Source organism: Rattus norvegicus, chromosome 10, assembly GCF_021556685.1.
Source record: "Rattus norvegicus strain SHRSP/BbbUtx chromosome 10, alternate assembly SHRSP_T2T, whole genome shotgun sequence".
In the NCBI taxonomy this organism is placed as follows: Eukaryota; Metazoa; Chordata; class Mammalia; order Rodentia; family Muridae; genus Rattus; species Rattus norvegicus.
Window position 1 is genome coordinate 26,099,561 of NC_141543.1, and position 23,377 is coordinate 26,122,937.

Consider the following 23,377-nt stretch of genomic DNA (forward strand, 5'->3'; position numbering starts at 1 on the left):
TCACAGTGTCCTCGTTGTCAGTTTTCAGAATGCAGTCTCATACCACTTGCTGGGCGTTTCTCATTGTGATTCATTGAGGGTTTGGGGGCCGCTTCTCTGGGACTGGTAGTTTGTGGAGAAGATGGGTTGTCTTGTCTTTCTGTGTTACTTAGGTTTTTGTATTGGAATTTGTACACCAAGCATTAGATCACTGGTTGATTTTTTTAAAAAATATTTCTTCTAGATATAAAGTCATAAATGAGTCCCAACACAGCAATGGTGAATGACTTCAGTGCCCCCAAACTCTTTAAAGTGGCATTTCCCTTCTCTGTGGTCTGCCAGTACGGAGCATCCAGCACCAAGAGGTTTCCCACAGCATTCCCTGAAAATGCTTCTGCCGTGTGTGTGTGTGTGTGTGTGTGTGTGTGTGTCCGTGTCCATCTCCCTAGCTGTTAAGTGCTCCTTTTCTTAATTCCCTGGAGGCTCTCATAGACTATCCCTGGGTATCACCTGACATCTTGTGTCTCCCTCAGTTCCTTACGAAATCAAGTTTGTAAGACAAATCATGCCTCAGTTTCCCAACCATCCTCCAGGGTCTGGGTAAAAGCTGTGTGGAATTGTCAGGGAGACCTGCGTTCCAATTCTAGTCAACCACTTGCATTCTGTGTCACCTGAGCAAACGGTCCCTCAACTGTGTTGCTGCTACTCAGATATCGTGATCTGTCAGCATCGAGTGAGTGCTTCATTTATTAATATTAAACAGCTTTGCCCTGGATGCATACCTACTTCGTATCAGCGGCATCAAGAGGCCCACTAGGATACAGGGGTAGGCAATTTTAACAAGAACCTTGCCGCCATAAAACGCTATCGATCTGGTGGGGGGAAAATATCACCAATTGCATGACCACAGAAGAGGCAGTGATGACAAATGTGGGAGGCAGCTGGGACCAGTGTAGTGTCCTTCCCAGTGCTTTAACTCTGCACCTCTCTTTCAGGTACCTGGAAGGAAATCATTTAACGGCGGTGCCCAAAGAATTGTCCACCTTCCGACAGCTGACACTAATGTAAGGAGCCTGCCACCAGCCAGGCATTTGTTTCTCCTTCCTGGGGTGGTTTAGGGCAGGACTGTAGAGACTAAGAGAGAACAGTGCTTCAGCAGATGTAACAGTTCTCAACCTGCATGCCTGCAGGGTGCAGGGAGAGGCAGCTAGCTGGAGAGAAACATGGAGCCAGTCCATGGGAGACAAGAAGGGTTCTTTCACAATTAAAGCCAGAGGCCCACTAAGGAAAAGTCCCAGAAAGCTTCCATTTGGTCCCCATTCTTATTCTCCAGAAACCAGCATCTCTGCGAACATTTCTCAAACTCAGGTCTATGGACATCTGAGGCCAGATATCTATTGGTTAGGCGACTTGTCGTAATTATTATGAGACACCCAGCAGTGACCTTGGCCTCTACGAGATGCTAGTAGCACTTCACCCAATAGCAACCGCCAAAAAGGTCTGTAGACATTATCAAATATCATGGCAGAACAAGAGTGCCCTGTTGAGAACCACTGCCCTGCTGAGGAGAATTGCCCAGGGAGACTCCACCCATACTATTGCCATACACAGGTACAACATTTAAGCCAAAATATAGAAGCTGGGCACACCGGCTCCAGCCTGGTCTACAGACTTAAGTTCCAGGATAGCAGGGCTACACAGAGAAGCCCTGACTTAGGGGGAAAAAAATGACCAAGGGAAGAAACATACTAAATAAGGAGAAGCTGTTTTCTTATGTGTGTGCTTTGTTAGCATAGAATGTATGACTAGGCATGCAAATGAAGGATTTAATCACTGAATGAGTAAATAAATGGATGAATGGGTGGGCAACGACAGTGCGAATAGAAAAATGAAGATTTGGATCAACGTGTGCGTAGGTAAATGGATGATGGATGGATGGGAGGGGGATAAGCGGACAGATGAGAAAGTGAGTAGATAGATGTGAGAATGGGTAGGCATACAGATGGGTATGTGGAGGTGAGCAGGTGTATGTGGGTAGATGGACAGATAAGTGAGTGCGTGGAGAGATGGACGAATGAGTGTGTGTGTGGATGAATGGGTTGGTTGATAGGTGCCACACTCGTGTGATGGTCAGTTGTGGGCTCCCACTGGTGCTGCTAACAGTATCGAATTTCCTTTCTGTTTCACTTCCATCTAGTGACCTGAGCAACAACAGCATCAGTATGCTGACCAATCACACCTTCAGCAACATGTCCCACCTCTCCACACTGTGAGTATGACGGCATTTCCCCCGTTAACCTGCGCGGGCATGGCCATCTAGTCTGGAGCCCCAGTCCTAGGTACCTTGTCCCAGTGGCCCTCAAGGCTTTGGCTGTCCCACTGGAAGGCAGGCCTTAGTCATCGGGAGATGCCAAATGGAGAGATAGAGGCCTGGCAGATGGAGGAACGGGAAGCTAATTACCTCTGAAGAGGGCTGTCTGTGGAATGCCTTCTGGGATACATGCGTGTTCTTTCCCAGTGGAGGGTTTCCTACACAATTATATTTTGCTCAGACCCATTTATTTCCCATTAGCTCTGCACGTTGTAAGCACACACCATTTGACAATGGAGGGAGGTGGCAAGGAAAGCTGATTAGAGAGCCAGTCTGCTGTGGAACTCGGGGGGTGGGAGGTGGGGTTGGGGTGGGGGTGAGCTAAGGAGCTTTATGGAGTAGCAGGAGGTTTCTCTTCCCTCTATTACGTTACCTTTGTCAATATATTAAATCAGAGACATTGGAGGAAACATTTGCTTTGATGGGTCCATTGTGTAAAGAGTGCACAGTAAGAACAGGGGCCTCCCTGTTTTCCTTTCCACAGGATCCTGAGCTACAACCGGCTGAGATGCATCCCGGTCCATGCCTTCAACGGGCTAAGGTCACTCCGAGTGCTGTAAGTCACTGGGCCTGGGGTCAGCTTATACAGTAGTGGGTAACAGCATGAGGTGCACAGAGCTCTCCCCTTCATGCTGCCCTTTGGGTATGGCCCATTCGTTGCCACCCAGCCACCCTTATTTACTCAGTGGGGTAAAGGGAATGTGCTTCGAGTCAGCCATTCTGGAGGTCCAGCACCCTGCCACTCAGGAGCCTTTAGCCAAGCCCTCACCCCTCAAGTCTGCACCTTGTTGGATATCAGATAGGTTGCCCACCTCCCCACCCCATGACTAGGGACCAAGGCTACACTAACGGGCCCTCCCCCTTCCTTGTGAGCACAGAGTAGGGCTCTGTGATGAGCGGGGTGCTCACAGGTGCTCCCTCTGGCTTCAGAAGGGTGAACACCTCTGCAAGGACCTAAGGTCCCAAGCTTGAAGCCCAGGAGCCGTGCAAGCTTGAAAGGTTGGTTTATAACATTCTTGTTCAAAAACCAAAAGTATCAGAGCCGGATATGATGACACAAGCGTAATTCCAGTCCTTAGGAGGCTGAGGCAGGAAGAACATGAGTTCAAACCCAGCCTAGACTAGTTCGTGACTTTGAGTCTAGCCTGGACTACTTAACTCCTGACTCAAAAAGAAAAAAAAAATGGAAGTTTTAATAAGTTGCCAGCCTTTAAGTATCACCAACGAATCCTGATTTACACATTCTCTTGGGACAGCAAGAGCCCTGGTCACACCTGAGCTCTTCTCGCTTGTTTGCAGACTGTATGCTCTGTAGCCTCCAGACACATGCGCACACCCAGAGGAGCTGCACACTAAGGCAAGAGGGGCTGCAGAACCCTCCTGATTCCCAAGCACGGCTCTGCCCCACCCTCCCTGTGTGTCTTCTCAATCAAATGGTGGTGCTAATTGCCTTCCAGAATCATAGGAGGATTAAATGAGATGCTGTGTCGGAAGCTCACAGCACAGCTCTGGCTACTGCGGGAGGACACAATGCTGCTCCAACCCTAGCTCTAACTTGCATAACTTTTTGCCTTGCACTCTTTTATTGATAAAGAAAGATGGCTTATTCCTCTGACCGTTACCTTTGAGGGATCTCCTCCTGATAGTGATGTCACCCCACTCTTAAAGCCTGTCATTAAGAGCATAAGAGCAACCCCATATTTGAGAGGGTGAGGCCTGGCCATTCCTTCTCCTGCAAGAGTACCGTGAGCTTGAGAGGATGATGCCCATTTTAGAGATAGGGAAACTGAGACCTGGGTGAAGAAGTAACTAGCCAAATCTACTAGTCATGAGGTGGCTGAGTCCAGCCTCTTGCCTCAGTGCTATCAACAAACAGCACCCAGCAACCTGGTCCAACTCCAGAGGCTCTGGGATGATGTGATTTATTAAGACCTGCAAAACACCCATGTCAGCGACAGCTCCCGCCACATGTCATCCGCGCTGTTATTAAAAATCAATTCTCCGGGGGCAAAGAAGTGCCTGAGCTGACAGTGTGCAATCTGTTACTGTCACTTACCTGTTATCCACTTTCTCCGGGGACTTTGGGAATGGAAACATCAGCGAAACCATTTCCTTGTTTCCAAATGAATACAGTGGTGAATAGGTCTCATCCAGCCAGCCCAAAGCCAGACCAGCTCCCCCTTACGCTGCCTGCTGGCCCCTGTCCATCCCAGCTCCCAATCTGCCATCCGTTTCAATCTGATGCTTCTAGGGATAAGTTAGATGGCAGGAAACAGAACTGCCAGTTTTAATTGAATCTCTGTGCATGGGTTCAAGACTGGGAGTCACTCTGATGGGAATAATTCAAAGAATCTGAAAGAAAGAAATAGGTTTTCCCTGTCCATCTGTTTCCCAGGGGTGTTTACAGCCTGCCAGGGGCTCCCTCCCTGTGTGTCCTACCGCCATCACAGGATCATAGGAATACACACCTACATTCAGTGAGAGGGAGCTTGCTTCTTGAGTTAATAGTCAGAAGGCTTTTTAGTATGATCATTCTAGAATCAGTTGGTCTTGGGGATAAAACCAATCTTAGAGCCTTTCTTTCACTCCAACCAAACACCTCAGTGGGGAGCCACCATTTTCTGCATAAGGACCAATTCAGGAAAAATAACAACATTTATGGGCTACATTTTTATGATATTTGTATCCTTTCTCCTCGTAATTGCACATGTAGGAATTTACGCTACAGAAAAACCCAAGATGAGGGAAAGGTTCTATAAATCTGGCTCTTTGTTGCATTGTTATTTTTAACCTAAATTTTAAATATTACCTACCGGGACACCAATGGGGAGACATGTAAAGAGATTATGACCCAGCCAGTCAATGAAGTGCAGTTATTAAAAGAGATAAAGTTGAAAACTAGGCGCAGTGTGGGAAAGGGCTGACTATTTAGCCATTGTGTGGGAAAGGAAACTTAATTATATCTTGTAAACATTGACACCGATGAACAGAGACTAAAGAGAACAAGGTTTCCAATACCATCAGCTCCATCAGCTCCGTAACAAGTAGGCAAAGGTAGGCAGGGATGGAGACTGCTACATAGTAACAATCTGGGAGTGGAGCAAAAGGTAGGGCTTCTGTTTGTTCTTTTAAGCATTGTATTGATTCGTGTGTATAACTCTGGGTGCATATATGCTGCAGCATGCATGTGGAGGTCAGAGGACACCTTGGGTACTGGTTCTCCACATGAGGTAGATTATCCTCTTGTTGATGGCTTGCTCACAGGCCCTTGAGCTTCCAGGGATTCTCTTGTCTCTGTATCCCATCCTGCTATAAGAGAGAAGGGATGACAGATATGTGCTACGGCTGGCTCTAAGTGGGTTCTGGGTATCTGGACTCAGGTACCTACCCACTTTTATACGCAAGTGCCTTGCCCAGTGAGCCTCCTCCCTGGCCCCAGGTAAGTTTGTTTTCAATCCGGAATTGCATTAGCTGTAATGACAGTTAAGTGTTGGTATATTCTCCTCGAGTTTCTGAAGGATTTTATTATGATGGTGAAATCTTCAAAAAGAATGAGAGTACCATAAATGATGCTGTTTGGCACAAAAGAGGAGGACAAGCATGAAAGTTTAGCCATAGATAAAACTCAGCAAGGCTGTGGAAAAACAATAAGAGACCTGGAGGTGATGCGTGCGTGCGTGCGTGTATTGGTGAGTGCAGCTGAATACATGTCAGAAACCAAGACAGGGTCGGTCAGGAGCCCAAGTACAAAAATGCTTTCTCCACTTCACTTACGATGTAAAAGAGCTAGCAAGAACATTCTTGTGGGCATTTTGTCCTTCTTTGGGGATCTTTGCACTCTTAGAGATCTTTGCCCCACACAGAGTCACATGCCTTGTGTGTGTGTGGTCTTAAATGTCACTCCCTAACCCCACACGGGGGCACCTGGAATCAGTTAGGACAGGGAGGGCTGCCTCAGTGTGTACTGAAGGAAAGACTGGGGTATCGTTCGTCACCCTTCAGATCCTTAGCTTCTTATCCTTGAAATAAAACTACACTGTTGATACCCATGAGGAGCTAAAGACAGCCTGAAGCCCTCTTATGATGTCCCCATGAAAGGCTCCAGATGCTCTTGGTTTGGTGACCTTACCAAGAGGGGTTTCACTGCCTCACCAGAGAGCCAGCCTACCTCTGACAGCCTTGGCCATTAGCAAATGCTGGTGGTGGGCTGAAAGGTGGTCCTGGGGGCCTCCAGTCCGTGGCATGGGCTCACTTCTTGAAAACTAAGCCAAATGTAAAGACAGAAATTCAGCAGGAACTTCCCAACAAAGAGAAGGCCTTAGAGATGTTCCTCTCTAAACCGGTCCCCTCAGAGATGGAGAGAGAGACATGTAGTTGCCTGTTCACTTTCTAACGCCTTCAGTGAACAAGCCACAGTGACGCCCTGGGAGCTGGGTGCAGGCAGTAAGTGAGACACAATTGCTGACCTCTGAAGAGGGGAGGCTGACAAGCTGACAACCATTTGCAACCCGGGTGACACCTGCCTTTCTCGTGACTCTGAGGAAGGACAGCCCTGTCTGGAATGTCACCGGTGGTGTTTGTTTGTTAAGCCTTCACTATGCACTGCCCAAGGAATGGGGACTTTTGTATTATGATCATAGTTTTCCCCCTATGAAGAACATGCCTCTATTTATCCCCATTGCACTTACAAGTAAACTGAGGCCATAAGTGGCTTTGCCTAAGATAATACAGTGGGGATTTGAACCCAGTACTTTCTGCTCGCCAAGTCAGTCCTTCACTTACGTTTCCGAGGCTGAGATGAAGAAGCCAGTGAGCCTCACCTAAGGAGAGAACAGACTGAAGAACATCCCAGAGGGTGACAGTGACCTTAAAATCAAGGAAAAGCTTGGAGGCTGGAGAGTTGACTCTGGGTGAGAGCGTTTGCTGCTCTTCCACAGGACTGGGGCTCCGTTCTCAGCACGCACGTCAAGCAGCCCACCGCGGCCAATAACTGCAGCTCTAGGGCCTCCAGCCCCCTTCTGGACTGAAGACTTTTTTTGAAAGGACAAGTGTGTTTGGAGGTTCACAGGAACTAACAAGTGTGGCTGCGGGGCAGATTTCATGTTAGAAGCAAGAGTATGGCCGAGTCACCACGAGGATGCACAGAACCAAAGCCAGAACTCATGTCTCAGGGTTCCTGACCTGCGGCCTTCCTACCTCCCTCCCAGCCTCTGTTTTACCTGTCTTTATTCTCAGGCCTCTCCTTCTCTACTTGCAGAATGGGGCATTGTTGGTTATTACCTGAAGTGTTTCCACCCTTACCCAGAGAAGCTTCAACAAGAATTAAAAGGTTGTGATTTGGGGGGATTGTGAGGAGGTAGGGAGAGCAAGCTGAAGTGGAAAGATCTGGGAGGAGTCGGAAGGAAGGGGGGAACTGATAGAAATATATGGTGCACTCTGTCTTGCCTCCGGCTCAGAAATGGAGGTGTGTGGCTCACTACTGCCTTAAACTCGGTGGAAAAATATAATTACAGGCTTCTACTTTGTATGAGCAATGCCTTGAGAGGACTGCCCTCAAAAATAAATCCAAGAACGAAGCAGGGTAGTTGTGGCCATGCACTGGGTCCTACAGCATCTGGATCTTTATAAGTGTTGAACCCTCTCTGCCCTCACATCTGGCTTATCAGATAATAAGTAGTGCTATATATAATGGGGCCCTTCCTGACCAGTGGAGAGGAGGTCAGCTCAACGCACCTTAGACACTTAAAAAGTATACATCCCTCAAACAAATGAGCTCAGGGTAGGCAGAGGCTCCGTGACTAAGAGCAGACAACACACTGGAGACAGAGACCCTTGCCCCTCAGCCCTCTCTCACAGATGGGTTTCCCTCACAGGCGTGGTTTGCTTACCACTCCTCGTTCTGACCTGCAGAACATCGTGCAAAGTAGGGAGGTTTCGTTCTAGTGGCTTTGCAGTCAGCAAAATGAAGCCTCCCCTCACTTCTGAGTTCCAGAGGGGGCCTTAGGGGTGTCTGTCTCTCATTAGCCCTCTGTCCCTCTGAAGGTGTGAGTGTCCCTGTACTGGAACGATAATGGAGAGAAGGTGTTGAGAGACTTGGATGTGTACATGTATGTATACAGGATGCATGAGGCCGGATGGCTGAAGCCTATACCTCTTCAATGGAGAGGGGCAGCTGCGTAGGCAGTAGGGTACTATGACAATCTCAGGGGGGTAACAAATGCTGTTGGAGACACAGTGAGCCCAGACGTCAGACAGTGATCTGAACCAAAGTTGCTGTTAGACGTTGGGTGTAATGTTGGGTTTCAGTCTCCTCTGTGGGAGGAGTGTAATCTTCCTGCATGGCAAAATGTTCCTGAGAAGCTCGGTGATGACTGTGGGTCTCTCTGATGGATTTGGGCCTCCCGTTCTCATGGGAACTCCAGGGACAGACCCTTCTGTGCTTCGGGAGAGAAAGGGGAGCAAGAGACATTGGACCAGGGATGGGAGCAAGTCATGCCAGCATGACAAAGCACAATACGTGGAAGACATACATCAGTCTATGAGGCAGAGAGATACCTGAGTTTTAGGCTAGCCTGGTCTACAAAGCAAGTCCCAGGACAGCCAGGAATACAAACCCTGTCTCAGAGGGGAGGGAGGGAGGGAAGGAGAGAGAGAGAGAGAGAGAGAGAGAGAGAGAGAGAGAGAGAGAGAGAGAGAGTGAGTGAGTGTTGGGGACCAGACCCAGCAAGAATTCAGATAGTTTCTGCCATCTCTTTGCAAACTATGAGCACCTGGACCATGGTTAGTAACAAGGGGCAGGTAATTTCCATGCTGCTCTAATGATTCCATCATCTGCATCTGACAGTTCCTAGTTGTCCCTTTAGCACACCCTAGAGCAGTGGTTTTCATATTGCTAACGCTGAGACCCTTTAATACAGTTCCTCATGTTGCGGGGACCCCCAACCATAAAATAATTTCATTGCGACTTCGTAACTGTAACTTTGCATAATTGCTATGAATCATAATGTAAATAACTGATATGCAAGATATCTGATCTGCCACCCCTGTTAAAGGGTCGGTTGATACCCCAAGGGGTCTTGACCCACAGATTGAGAATCATTGCCCTAGAATGAGGGAGGACAGGCCCCTGGCCCTTTACTAAGGGCATTGGAAGAGCAGAGAGCCTCAAGTCAAGTTCACTTCCAGGGAGGGAGGTGTACAGGAGAAGAGAGGCACCCGAGAAGGCACGTGCACCCACTTCTCTGCCATCATCGAGGGTGGTGATTTACATCCTCAAGTCCTTCCTTGGGGCCCAATCCAGGACCAAGAGCCTGCAGCATAAGCGGACTGCGTCTCAGTTGTCCTTGTCAAGCATAGCCCATTGGTCTGCAGTTCTGGAAACCTCAGCATCTCAGCTCATAACAACTGGGAGCAGGACTCAAAGATATCACAGTCAAAGCTCTGTTGGGTTCCTCCATGTTTCTCTAGTAGAGCTTCATGACCCTGGGGTAGGCCGCCTCGTTCAGAACTGATCTACCATGGATATGCCAAACAGCAGGCAACAGTGAAGGCATCCGAGTCAATAGCAGGCTGAGGCCAGTGGGAAGCAGGGAGAATGATTCCGCTAAGCACACTGGGAAGAGATGTGGTGAGCACCACCTGGAGGACCACTCTTCCCAGCTGTCCCAGTCCCCCCCCCCGCCCCCCGCAAGTAAAGGACAGCTAGCACCTGACAAATCACACCAAGAATGGGCTGGCATGGGGGTGACAGTAGAGGACTGTCTAAGGAGGAAGGAGAATTCTAGATCATTGGCTCTCAACCTTCCTAACACTGCAACCCTTTAATACAGCTCCCAGGTTATGGTGACCCCCTCCCCCAACCATATAATTATTTTCTTTGCTACTTCATAACTGTAATTTTTGCTACTGTTGTGAGTCATAATGTAAACATTTTTAGCAATTGCCTAGGGGGTCTGAGAACATCTGGTCTAGCGTGCAGTTCTGCATGTACAAGGCCCTGGGTATTCTACAGGAGAAGGGAGATTGGGCCCTTACGGAAAGCAATAGGAGAAACCCCTAGCCCTTTCCTCATGAACTGTAACCTTTGGAATCTCAGGTCCCACCCTGGACCCAGATATAGATCGGACTCAGAAAAGTGAAGTTTTTACTCCCTTATTAGCATATACTATCCACACATAGCACTGGGTTCCGTTGTGACATTTCCAAGCATGTCCATAACATGTCCCCATTTTCTTGTCTGCTTACCACTCTCACTGGTCACCTCCCTCTTCCCCCACCAACCTCTAATTCCATGTCACTTTAGTTGTTCGTGTGATACAATGACTCGTTACTGACAGGAACAAAGTAGTTCCTTGGAGTTATTGAAAGGAGCATAGATGTGAGGGGTTTTTTAAATACTTCTAGATTTTTATTTTTTTTATTTTATGTGTATTGGTGTCTTGCCTGCCTATATGTCTGTGTGCCACACGTGTGAGTTATGGACAGTAGTGAGCTGGGAATCAAACCTAGTTTCTCTGGAAGAACAATCAGTGCTCCTAACTACTGAACCATCTCTACAGCCCCTAAAGCTGAGGAGTTTTTGTTTTTGTTTTAAACAGGAGCGCGAGTGCTCTGCCATTGTAGAAAATGTTTCTCCCTCTCCCAGAAACCAGATCATCATGGAGGGATGGAGTCTCGAGAGCCCTTCCTAACTCTTAATGGCATATAAATCCTCAAGGAGGGATGGAGCCCCCATCCCCACCCTGCCCATCTAGACAGAAAGTTGACGGGTCCAGTCAGTCTTGTTCAGATCTTATACAAGAAATCATAGGTGCTTTGAAGCCAAGAATGTGTCAGCCAGATCCTGTCCAGAAGTTAACCACCTCCCCCACCTTCCTGCAGTTCTTAGGAATTTTCTACCCTCTCACAGATTTCCCCAAGCCATAGAAGGGGTTATATGGATGTCCATTTGCGTCCGAGCACTCAATGGCCACTTACGCTCAGCACCCTGGTAGTCGTGTCTCGACAGTTACCACCAGGCAGTACAAAAAGAAGTTTCTCTGGCCAGTTGCAGCAGTGACACTAAACTATAAGCATGGTTATCTAGAAGGCACTTGAATGGATCTGTCATGTCCACTTACAAACAACAAACAAACAAAACACACCACAGTAGTGGGTTTCTCCATGACCTCTCCTGCGTGGGGTTTTGGCCAGATTTATATTACCAGACTTGAATTCCAGTGAGGATCAAACCTCAGTTCTAAGTAGAGCCTGGTCAACTCTCCCCCAACCCCCAACTGACTTGCTATTTCGCCTGTGGGCACAGGATGCCTGGCCAGTCAGTTCTCTAAAGCATAAAGTCAACAGTTGTCTCCCTGATAGCAGCCAAAATAGGAGCGAATGACACCATGAGAGCTAACCACTGGGGAGGGAGCTTCCAGCTCAGTTCCATTTTCTCTTCTGTATGCTCTGAGCCCAGAGCACACGGTGTCTCGAACAATAAAGGCTTCTCGCCTAATTCTGATGGGCAGATACCTGTGTTGTTTAGGGTGTTTGGGGCCCCCAAACACTAGGACTTTCACTTAGTAACCTGTGGCTTCTAGGAGCCAGTTAGTACCTCCCACATGTGCTACCTCCCTTCAGTCTAATTTTTGAAAGTAAGTAAATGTGAGGTGACCGTATGACTTTTTCATACATCTTTAGTTTGGGTTGATCTTCCCACCATCTTCTTCTCTCCCATATCCCCGCCCCTCCCCCCCCCCCCCGTTTTTCCTGCCATCCACCAGTTAGCACTTAGAAAAATCCTTGACTCTTTTCTGCATAGTCTAAAACATGTACAAGACAATCCGACTGCTGGTCATTCTCATTGGACAATTCAGAAAACTAAGGCTCAAGAGATAATAAGCCATTTTCCCCAAGGCCGTCCTCTGGTAATTGGCAGAGTCAGAGTCTGAAAGCAAATGACCTGGCACCACAGCAGATGGATTAGCCACTATCGGAATACAGAACAGAGAGCATTAGCCACAGCTGATCAAGCACAGAACATCGTCTCTGGACCTCTGATGGTTCCATTAGGTAAATGTGGCTCTCGGATTTTCAGGTGTGGAAACTGAGGCCCAGAAAAGCAGCTTAGCCCCCGAACCTCCCCCAGGGTCACAGAGTTGGGAGACCCATCCTCTTCCCTGCCAAGCCCCTCAACCCCTCCGCCCTGCTGCTGCTCTAGACGGAGCAATGCCGGTGCCCCCCTCAGGAATGGCAGCGACGGTGGCAACTGACATCACGAGCTGTGGGGCTCTGGGAACCACAGGTGGGCCGGGTGAGAATGGTGGGCTCCCTGGGGTCACTTTCTAACCTGTGCCTTCTTCCTCAGAACCCTCCATGGCAATGACATTTCCAGTGTTCCTGAAGGCTCCTTCAATGATCTGACGTCCCTCTCCCACCTGTAAGTGGCCCCCTTTCTTAAGGGGCATTGGCTCAAAACAGAGCGTGATAAAGGTGTCAGTCATCACTCCGTGTATATTCTGTCCTCGTGTTAGGCATTTGGCCCTCCATAGGCACAGGGGACTGGCTCCAGGAGCCCCAGTTACCCACAAATGCCAAGTCACTTACGTACAGTGAGGAGGCGCATGCGTACAATTCTCCTGTGGGCTCAAATAGTCTCTGGGCTACTTAAGACACCTGGGGCAATTGTAAATGCTTTGTAAATAATGGTTATACTATACTGAGTGTAGAATAAGGGCCACCAAAAAATGGGTTTAATGTATCCATTACATATGAAACTTTTTTTTTCATTTTATTTTTGAGATTTTTATTAGAGTTCAGTGGAAAACAGACTGATAAATATATGTATATATGTATGCATGTATCTATCTATGTATATATGTATACATATACATAGATATATAATAAATTAATATACATAATAATATAATATAATAATACATAATAAATAATTAATATTAAATAATTAATGAAACTTTTAAAAATTACTTCTGGCCCACAGTTGGTTGGGTGTGCAAATAGGAAACCTGAGATTCAGGAAAATGAAAGGGGGCTCATTTTGAGATACTGTATTCAAACCGTACACAAGGTTTTATTTCAGAAGACTTCAAAGGCTTCTATCCCGCCAAACAGTGTAAATGTTCAAACCCCTACTATACCCTAAACACTTTTGATGAATTATCTTCTATATTTTTTTACGGCGTTAAGGCGCTTTATTCCTTCATATATAGGATGAAATTCAGACTTAGGAAGTTAAAGAATTTTGCCTGAGGCTGCACAGCCAGCAGGAAGCCAGCCCCTCCATGTTTTCCTTGACTCCAGTGGGCGTATTCTCAACCACGCTGCATCCCTTCCTTATTCTACTCAAGGAAATTGAGACCCTAAATGATGGGTGACTACCTAAAAGCTACCCATCAAGCCAATGAGACTATGGAGTAGCGCTCAGTCCCCTGACTCCCAGCCAGCCCTCTTTCCCTAGCTAGTACTCTCGGGTAGTGTTTCTGGGTACCTAGCTCAGTTGGTAAGACGGTAAGACTGTAGTCCTCCCCTGTAGAGAGTTTAGTTATGTTCATGTTGTGTGCATAGGCTACAGTATCGACATGTATGCATTCCATAAATCAAATGTAGAAATGGTAGAGAATAGGACTTTTTTTAAAAAATGAATTGTACTGTTTTCTTCCCAATCACTTTGGAGAAATTTGGGGGTAAGCTCTATCTCACCCCCAAATCTTCAGCCTCATTGACTGGAAGCTGCTTCCTGAATCTGGATCTTTGGAAGCTTTGAAGAACAAATCTAACAGACCCTTTGCTTGAGAGCCACATGAGAAGGTGGCCAAGGCCTGGAGGAGAGTTAAGGACAGAACTTTCCAGAGCAGTGAGAAGAAAGCCTCAGAGTGGGAAGTCACTTAGGTGGGGAAGGAACATCTACTGAATTGGAAATAGACTCTGGGAACTTTGATTTTTTTTTCTCCCCTTAGTGGAGATGTCTTTTAGCCTGCACACCAGAGTCCCCTCATTTAGTTTTCAAACCTTGAGTTTTCAGAAAGCCACAGAGGGGCAGCCTGTGGGCCAGGCCTAACTTCCTCTTCTGCCTTCCAGGGCCCTGGGAACCAACCCTCTCCACTGTGACTGCAGTCTGCGTTGGTTATCAGAGTGGATAAAGGCTGGGTACAAGGAGCCTGGCATTGCCAGATGCAGTAGCCCCGAGTCCATGGCAGACAGACTCCTGCTCACCACCCCCACCCACAGGTTCCAGTGCAAAGGTAGGTGTTGTCTGCCCACCACATCTCTGCCCTCACAGGATCTGCTGAGCACATGTGGCTTGTAAAAACACAGCTTATCTCATGCATATAACACAGATATACTAATGTATAAATATATATATTATCTCTACTTATAACACATTATAAATGATGTATACAAAGTTGTTACATTGTGTTGTTTAGGGACTAATGACCCAGTACATGATTAGTATGGGTACAGTTTTGTTTCAGGTATTTATGGTCTGTATTTGGCTGAGATGTGGGATCTGCTTGTGAGAGATCCATGGATATAGAGGCTGATTATTCGCTGGCTCCTTCTCCATACATTGTCTGTAGCTGAGAGCATCTCTAACCTTCCTTACCCAGTAATATTATCATTCCCATTGCACTGCCTCGAGATTCTTGTGTATGTGATTTTTAATAATTTTTACACTTATTTGTTTCTCTCTCTCGTATGTGTGTGTGTGTTGGGTGTTGTGTGTGTTTGTGTTGTGTATGTATGTGTTGGGTGGTGTGTGTGTGTTATGTATGTATGTGGTGTGTGTGTGGGTGTGTGTGTGTTGGGTGTTGTGTGTGGGGGTGTGTGGGTGTTGGGTGTTGTGTGTGTGTGTGTGTTGTATATGTATGTGTTGGGTGTTGTGTATGTATGTGGTGTGTGTGTGTGTGTATACACATGCAAACACATACCCAGTACAGTGTACACATGAAGGTCAGAAGATCACTTGTGAGAACTGGTTATGTCCTTTTACCATGTGGACCCAGAGACTGAACTCAGGTCCTCAGGCTTTGTGGCAAGTGCCTTCACCCACTGAGTCATCTTGTCCTAGTACATGTGACTTTTATTGACTCATTATAACAATCCACTCCTGAGTTTTCACATGGCAGGGCCTAACTTAACAAGTTTTTATTCATCGTTTTACTTAACATATTAACATATTATTCAATTTTTTTCTGGGTCAGATTAACTCTCCAACATTTTTATGGGTAGATATCTATAACACCCTCACGGTAAATATATAGAGCAGCTAAGCCTTAAAGAGGTGGAATGAACTCTCCCCAGTTGGTGATGTGGAGGGTCAAACCCAGAGCCTTGCTCATCTTGACAAGCATCTCCCACTGAGCCACATCTGTATCCCAAACTAATTCATAAGTACACAGCAATAGGACCCGGACTCTTCCTAACACTAGAACATGGGCTTCTGACCCTCACAGTGCTACTGTGTTCTACCACAGCCTACTCAACTATTTCTTGGTTGAAAAATCTTCACAGTGTTTCCATTTTTCCTCTCATGGCAAATGCATGAAGGTGTTTCTCTGTTTAACATTGTATCCTTAGATAAGAGTCAGAGACTCAAAATGATGGGCTGGAAATATGTTGTCTTCAGTTTGCAGACTCGATTTCCAAAGTGGGTGATAATGGACGTGGGCTCCCATTAGTGCCCCCCTGAGCATCCTTTTCTTAGAGAACCAGGTTCCTTTGTCTTACTCTATAGTCAAGAGTATCTATTTTATCTGCCCTTAATTTTGACGCATACTGAATTTAATTTCAGAACCTATCTTGCATCTGCATTGAGTGTTCGTCTGTTAATGCCCTTTTCTCATCTCTGAGAATCTCAATGTTCGGTTTTTATTTCCCCTTTAAAACTGCACAGTGTCCCGTGTGGCTGCTGAAAGCAGAAAACATTCCATTGATTTAAAGCTAATTTTAACTTCCTACTTCCTGTTTCTGAGACATCTGATCTGATACTAGAGGGACTCGAATAGCCCTGGAATAGTGGTGCTCAATCTTGACAGGAGTCACCTGCAGAGCTTTAAAAATCACTACTCAGGGGCAGTTCTTGTAACTGGGTAGAACTGCCTAATGTGTAAAGTTGGGATGGGTCCCCAGTTCTTGAAAAATAACATTGGTTCTGGGTCCGACGATCTCTGTTTGAGTTACCACTCTAGGCGTGGGATTTAGGCTGGTTCTGACTTGTCCTTGTGTGTCAAGAGAAATCTCTGTGCCCCAGGAAGCCCTCAGTCAGAGGCAAGCATGTGCAGGTGGTTCCTCTCATTCTGCTGTGAGCCCAAATTGGACCTATTGGTTTCAGAGCTCTCTGGAGCCATTCTGTTCATCTGCCTACAAATGGTCACTCAGAGTGACTCTTGACTCATCTCCAGATTGAGGACTGTTAGCTCAAGGATAGTTAAAAGTTATGATATTAAACAGAGCATAGATAGATAGATAGATAGATAGATAGATAGATGATAGATAGATAGATAGATAGATAGATAGATAGATAGATAGATCCATGACTCATGCTCAAAGCTATCTACAGCAGTAGGCATAGTCCCCTTATGCAAAGATTCATGGGGACCATGACCTCCTTCCAGCCCTTACCAAACGAAAAACAAGACACAGTTAAAACTTCCCTGGGTGACAAAGGCAAAGAGCTCCCATCAGCATCTTTCTGTGTGACACCATCACCACTAAGGTCGTGAAGAAAGGACTCTCCATGTGTGCCTTGGCATCCGTCCTTGGCTGTTCTATGGGAAAATGGCTTGGCAGGGGCAAAGAAGGAGAAGGTCGAAACAGAGGCTGTGCTGAGAACGTCCTGGAACAGAAGATACGCAGGAGGGTTCTAATTATGGTGCATTGTTTGCAGATTAGCACCCAAATCGGATCAGGCTAATTACAGTAATTGATTTGACTGCAGAAGTGCTTCTGTATAATGTCCCGCTGAGATTCTTACTCACTGGACAGTCATTGAATTAATGGGACTCTCTCCAGGTGGATGTACGCCTTCAAGAGACCCAGAGATGGGAGGGAGCCAGAGCAGAGGGGAAGGGACGGGAGTTAGCCTACTCAGAGGGCTGCCACCCACTCTCTGGTTTTGTTACTCAGGGCCAGTGGACATTAACATCGTGGCCAAGTGCAACGCCTGCCTCTCTAGCCCATGCAAGAACAACGGCACTTGCAGCCAGGATCCGGTGGAGCAGTACCGCTGTACCTGCCCTTACAGCTACAAGGTAAGGCAGGAGGCCCTGCCCACCACTCATGTCCAGATTCTTCTTTTGTCCTGGCTGCAGGGAGAGGCCCCATGCAGCTAGCTGAAGCTCTGTAGAGTAGCCGGGATGACGCTACAATTCACTGTGACCCACCCCCGCCAAGGGACATTCGCCAACCACATCTCTAGTCTCCTCCAAATTGTCTAAGGCTGCCCACCAGACAGCCATCTTGGCTGGGATACTCTGAGATGAGAAGGAAATGCTACCTGTGTGGGTTGTTTTGTTTTGCTGTGAGTCACACAGAGATTGCAACCCAGGTAATTAAAAAAAAAATGCCCTCTGAGAAAAGGCATCCCTTGAACCCAGTATCCTGACTGCCTTTTCAGAGAATACAGGGATTAGGGACTCAAAGACTCAATGGTCTGGGGCTTCTGAGGCCACCCACATAGTTGGCAAACTCAACAAAAAGGTGGAGACTACCAGTTCTCTCATCCATTGTACCAGAAACCCAGGCTACTTCCAAGACAATCTTTTCCCCCAGCACAGTCCAGAAGTTAGATTGTGCCCCTACTAATATGTGTAGACTACGTGTCATGCTCTCTGCTTGGCGTCAGGTTCACTCGTTCTCCCAGCAAACCTATGAACAAAGCCTATTTTATAAGCATGCAAACCGAGCTTCCATAGATTTGGGATTAAAACTCAAGCCCATACAGTCCCAAGGCCAATGTCCTTTACCCTGAAGAGGTTCCTGAATAGCTGACCCCTCTTTCAGTGCCTCACTGGGATCAGCAAAGGTGCGACTCAATGCTCTTCCATAGGGTCTGGATGCGCTGGACAAGCCAAGAGCCCAGGGTATCCCGTAGCCCATCTTGTGCACCATCTGCACAGGCTGAGTGACAGGAACACAGCATCCTCATCCATCTTCACGGGACTGTGCCTGGAACAAGCTTCAGAGTGCAGTTTCTAGGGAACAGCTACCTGGTGGCTTTCTCAGCTACTGTCTGGCTGCTAGCAGACGGTGTCAGAGTGCCACCTATCGGCCTGGAGCAAGAAAGCCCAAGGATTCCTTTTAAAACCATCTGTCCCCAAAACCTTAAATGTAGCCTAGAGCCCAAGCACAGAGACTGAGAGTGAGATAATTCAGGCACGAATCCACTGAACCCTGTGCGTATGCGTTCAGTGGAGGGGAAGGAGTCCCAGGCTCTGGAATTACAGAGAAGCCATGTGTAGACTGCAGCCTTGCCATGTGCGAGGTGTAGGTCAATGACCAGTGACTTCGCCTCAGGCTTCTCATCCGGATGCCAGGATGCATCCCACAGGTTGGAAGGAATAGATGTATAACCAGTCACGTGTGCAGTATGGCTAGGAAAGGACCCACTGTATGGGAAGCACTTGATAAGCTGACACAGTCCTATCTTTGCCTTCCCTCTTGCAAGCTGCCCTGCCCCTCATAAGTGGAGCGAGAGATTAGCCTATGGTACTGCTGCTTTCTTTTGGGACTCGGTTCACAAGTGTCAAGGATTTTCATCCACGTTGCTATGCTGCCTTGGGAAACTGGAGATTTCTAAGGGTGCACAGCCATTGCTGTTGGTCTTATGCAAGGCCTGAATGAAGTAATTGGGAGTGTATTATCTCACACAGCGTGCTTAGTCATCCCCAAGACATTATCCTCATCCTTCTCCTCACTTGAAAGGTCAACTGAGATTTGTAAATACAAGTGCTTACCCACAGTCCACCACTCACAAAGCACAGAAGCTAAAGACAGAAATCCTGGTCTTCCCTAGTGAAGGACTCTCCCTACAGCTCACCCTTCCACCTGTAAGAGGAAACTCTCTCTCTCTCTCTCTCTCTCTCTCTCTCTCTCTCGCTCTCTCGCTCTCTCGCTCTCTCGCTCTCTCGCCGAGCTGTAACAAGTCTAAAAACACATCACGTGCACTTCATCTACCTCGGTGCCAGGCTCAGTAAATATGCCACGTGGCTAACAATCTTGCCACTATTCTGGGATTTAGGAAAGTAAAATATGTCTGATTCTTTCCCTGCCACTGGGCTTCATGCACACATGTTCGGTGGCTCTGAGTAATACTTCCCATGCCTGCCTGTGCCTAGGAATCTTATTAAGATGTAGGTTCTGATTTGTGAGAGCTGGGGTCAGGCCTGAGACGGTATACATTTAACAAGCTCCCAAGGGCTTTCAGGGCTACTAGTCCAAGGGCCACACTTTTACAAGGTTCCTGAGTGGTTCCCCTGCCTCATCTGACACAGAGATTCCAATGAGGGAGCTGCTCAAAGCCTAGATTCTGTCAGAGAGGGGACATGGGGTGGGACAGAGAACAGAGGGAAGAGGACCAAGGAACATCCCAGTTCCCGTAGATTTGAACAAAATGCAGCAGAAGATAATTGAATTGGGCTAATTAGGCACACATTGGAAATGGCGACTGCTTTTCAAGGACACATAAGTGACAGAGATCTTCATCTCCAGTCCCAATTACTATATTCTCAAGGAGTGGAAATGCCTCCTAGATTTCTGTGCTCTGCCTAAAGGTCTAAAAGAGATCCTACGTACCACACCACGTGGGTGTGGGGTGGAGAGTCTGCCCAGGCCAAGGAAGCGGCACTCTGCAAGACCATGAGAGTAGACAGGCCAGATTATAGGCAGGGTTGGAGGCGGTGGTCCCACTGTGTCCTTTCTGAGGTTCTCTTACTCTGTTCTCATAATTATCTCTGTAGTACCACCATCTCCCATGCATGCATCCCTGAACTTTCTAGCATACTCAGCCCTGCCTTAGGCCAGTCATGGTCATCACTGCCGCTTCCTTTACAGGGCTGCATCACCTGGGGGGTATCTTGCAGGCAATGTGATTTACAAGGGTAGTTCATTCCCCCTCAGGGCAGATGGAGATTGAGCATCCTTATATGAAGTGCTCGAGACCAGAAGCCACTCGGATTTCAGGTGTCTCTGGATCTTAGACATATGCATACTAAAATATCTTGGGGCTGGGGGACCTGAGGTGTGGGTCTCAGAACCCATGAAAAAGCCAAGCATCATGATGCTAACTTATCATCTCAGAACTGGGCATTGGAAGCAGGCGTATGAGGAGAGCTTGTTGACCAACCAGCCTAGACAAGTGGTCAAGACTCAGGTCCCAGTAAGAGACGGTCCATTGAGTTAGCTCAGTGGGCACTTACTGCTCAAGCCTAGTGACATGAGTTGGATATCTAGAACCCATTGCTACTAAGAGACATTGTGACCAAGGCAACTTTTACAAAGGACAGCATTTATTTAGGGCTGGCTTACCGTTTCAGAGGTTCAGTCCATTATCATCATGGCGGGAAACATGGGAGCACCCAGGCAGGCATGGTGCTTGAGGAGCCAAGATTTCTACATCTCGATCCAAAGGTAGCCAGGAGGAAACTGTCCTCTGCAGGCAACTAGGAAGAGAGTATCTTCCTCGCTGGACAGAACCTGAGCATCGGAAGCCTCAAAGTCCACACAGTGACACACTTCCTCCAACAAGGTTGCACCTATTTCAATAAGGTCACACCCTCCTAAGAGTGCCACTCCTGTGAGCCAAGCATTCAAACACATAGGGCCAAACATTGTAAAGGAGGAAGAAAAGGACAAACTCCACAAAGTTATCCTATCCACTAACCTCCACATTCACACTGTGGCATATACTGTACACACACACACGTACACACACACACACATGTACACACACGTACACATACACACATGCACACACATGTACACACACACACACACACACACACACAAAGATATTCAGAAAATAGAACCTAAATCTAATAATGAAATTAGCCTGTTTCATATATTACACATAGCCTGTCATTTTAGGTAATTTTACTATACCCTCATTTTGATCATGACCTGAAGTTGAGGGTAGAATTTTCCACTTGGGGTGGAATTTTCCACTTCTGGTGATCTGTCAGCACCCAATTGTGTTGCTGTACTTTGGATTCCTGGATTAAGCATACTCCACCTCACTCCCACTTCACGGAACTTAAAAACAAAGTCAACGAGAACCAGTTGTTTCCTTACGGCATGTAGCAGCCTGCCTATACTCAGCGCCAATCCACTCCCCTCCAGAGCCTAGGTTTTTAGAGGAACGGACGGACCAAATGGTCCAGCATAGGTGCCTGGTGCCGAATTTGTACTCAGCTGTCTAGGCTCATCTGTTGGCCGCCTGTTCCCCTAACTGCTATGAAGTCTCAGGCCTCTTTCCTCCTTTTCCAAGTCTGCCTTCCCTATCTGTTTAAAGGGGGCGTGATGATGATTGTACCAATCTCACAGTGTTCTTGGGAACATTATATGTGATCATGAATATGAAACGCTTAGCTTGAAGCCTGGGGTGGAAAACGTGCTCAATACCGTGAGTGAGAATTCCTATTACCCTTTCCATTCCAGACGGTGACTTTCAGAAAGCGGGCCCTGAGTCACTGTGGCTTGGGGGGAAAGCCAGATAGCTCCTCAAAGCACACATTTCCTCTCACTCTCCCCTCTCAGAAACCTCTGCACAGGGCATGGACTCACATAAAGAGCCAGACAGGCAGGGACTCTGCCTTCCAGCTCCTGGAGAGGGGCCAGAGGCTCCAGCAGGCAAGAGAGTAGGAGGATACATCTGGGCCCACAGTGGAGGCTCTCTTGGCCTAATGCCTCAGGCTCAACTGGCAGTAAGCACACAGCCAGGAACCCCCCAGTCCCATGCATAGACACTGTCCCAGTCGTAGACACTGGCAGCAACAGAAGTCGGGACAGGCTCTTCTCAGACAGATGGTGAGCAGGTGGTGGTGGCAGTGGGAAGGCTCCCATGATCACTCTGGCCTGGCATGTACTCAAGTCACTGAACCCATGGCTCAAAATTCTATACAGCAGATACCGCCCCAGGCCTGGTGCTACTAAAGTCCTATGGCTTGCATGTTCCAAGAGAGTACAGGACCCATGTCCCAAGTTATAGGGTTTGTGTCCCAGGAGAGAAACAGGAGCCATGGGGGCGAGAAGCTCCCTGGGAAGTTAGGGTTAGTGTCTACAGTCTGAGCCTTGGGGTCGCCCACTCAGAACCTTTGTCCTTGTTCCTTCTCCCTGGCGTAATCATCCCCACCTGCCATTCACTGACTCCTTCTCAGCTCATACCTACCCTGAAGAGGAACCTGGTACAATGGAACTCTACTCCTAACTCCAAACTGTTGCAGTTCTTAGTCTGCCCTGGCCTTGGACTCTCCTTTGGAACTTCAGAACAAATGCAGACACCAAAGCTGTACTACAAACCAACCAGTCGAGGAGGCAGTGAGGGGTGGGGGGAAATGTCCCTTTATAGAACGCAGGTCTATGGGCTATACCTTAGCTCTCCCTGCTCGTGGCATGGATGATATTTAAACCTCAGTAACAGAAATGGCAAGACTGTCTGCTAGCTTTTACAGAACGCCTACTGTGTGCCAAGTGTGTTATATAACGCACAATGCTTCCTTCTGTGAAACCTCCCGAGTAATTCTCATAGCAACTCTGTCAGAGGGTAAAGGCTTGTGCCCGTTATCTGCCAAGAAGAGGGGGAGCGGGAATCGAAAACTCACCTGGACTCCCAGCCCATACCCATGCCCTGCAGCTTAGGACAGAGAAGCCTGTGAACTAGGGAACTGGTCATGAAGGAGCCTGAACTCTGCCCTCTCAACACGACCTCCCCTTCTCGTGAGGAGTGAGAGACCAGGCAATGACTCCCTTTGTCTTGCACTTGTGTCCATCTCCGCTCCATCCCAGAGGATACTGGGAAGTCCCCGGGGTCTC

General features: G+C 47.6%; 1 protein-coding gene across 1 annotated transcript in view; it reads left to right on the plus strand.

Moving 5' to 3' along the window:
* Slit3 (slit guidance ligand 3) overlaps positions 1 to 23,377 on the plus strand; it is a 585,823-nt gene that overhangs the window by 527,180 nt on the left and 35,266 nt on the right. The window contains 6 exon segments of the mRNA NM_031321.1: positions 975 to 1,043; positions 2,177 to 2,248; positions 2,835 to 2,906; positions 12,699 to 12,770; positions 14,429 to 14,592; positions 17,477 to 17,601. Of these exon segments, the coding sequence (NP_112611.1) occupies positions 975 to 1,043; positions 2,177 to 2,248; positions 2,835 to 2,906; positions 12,699 to 12,770; positions 14,429 to 14,592; positions 17,477 to 17,601 (574 nt within the window).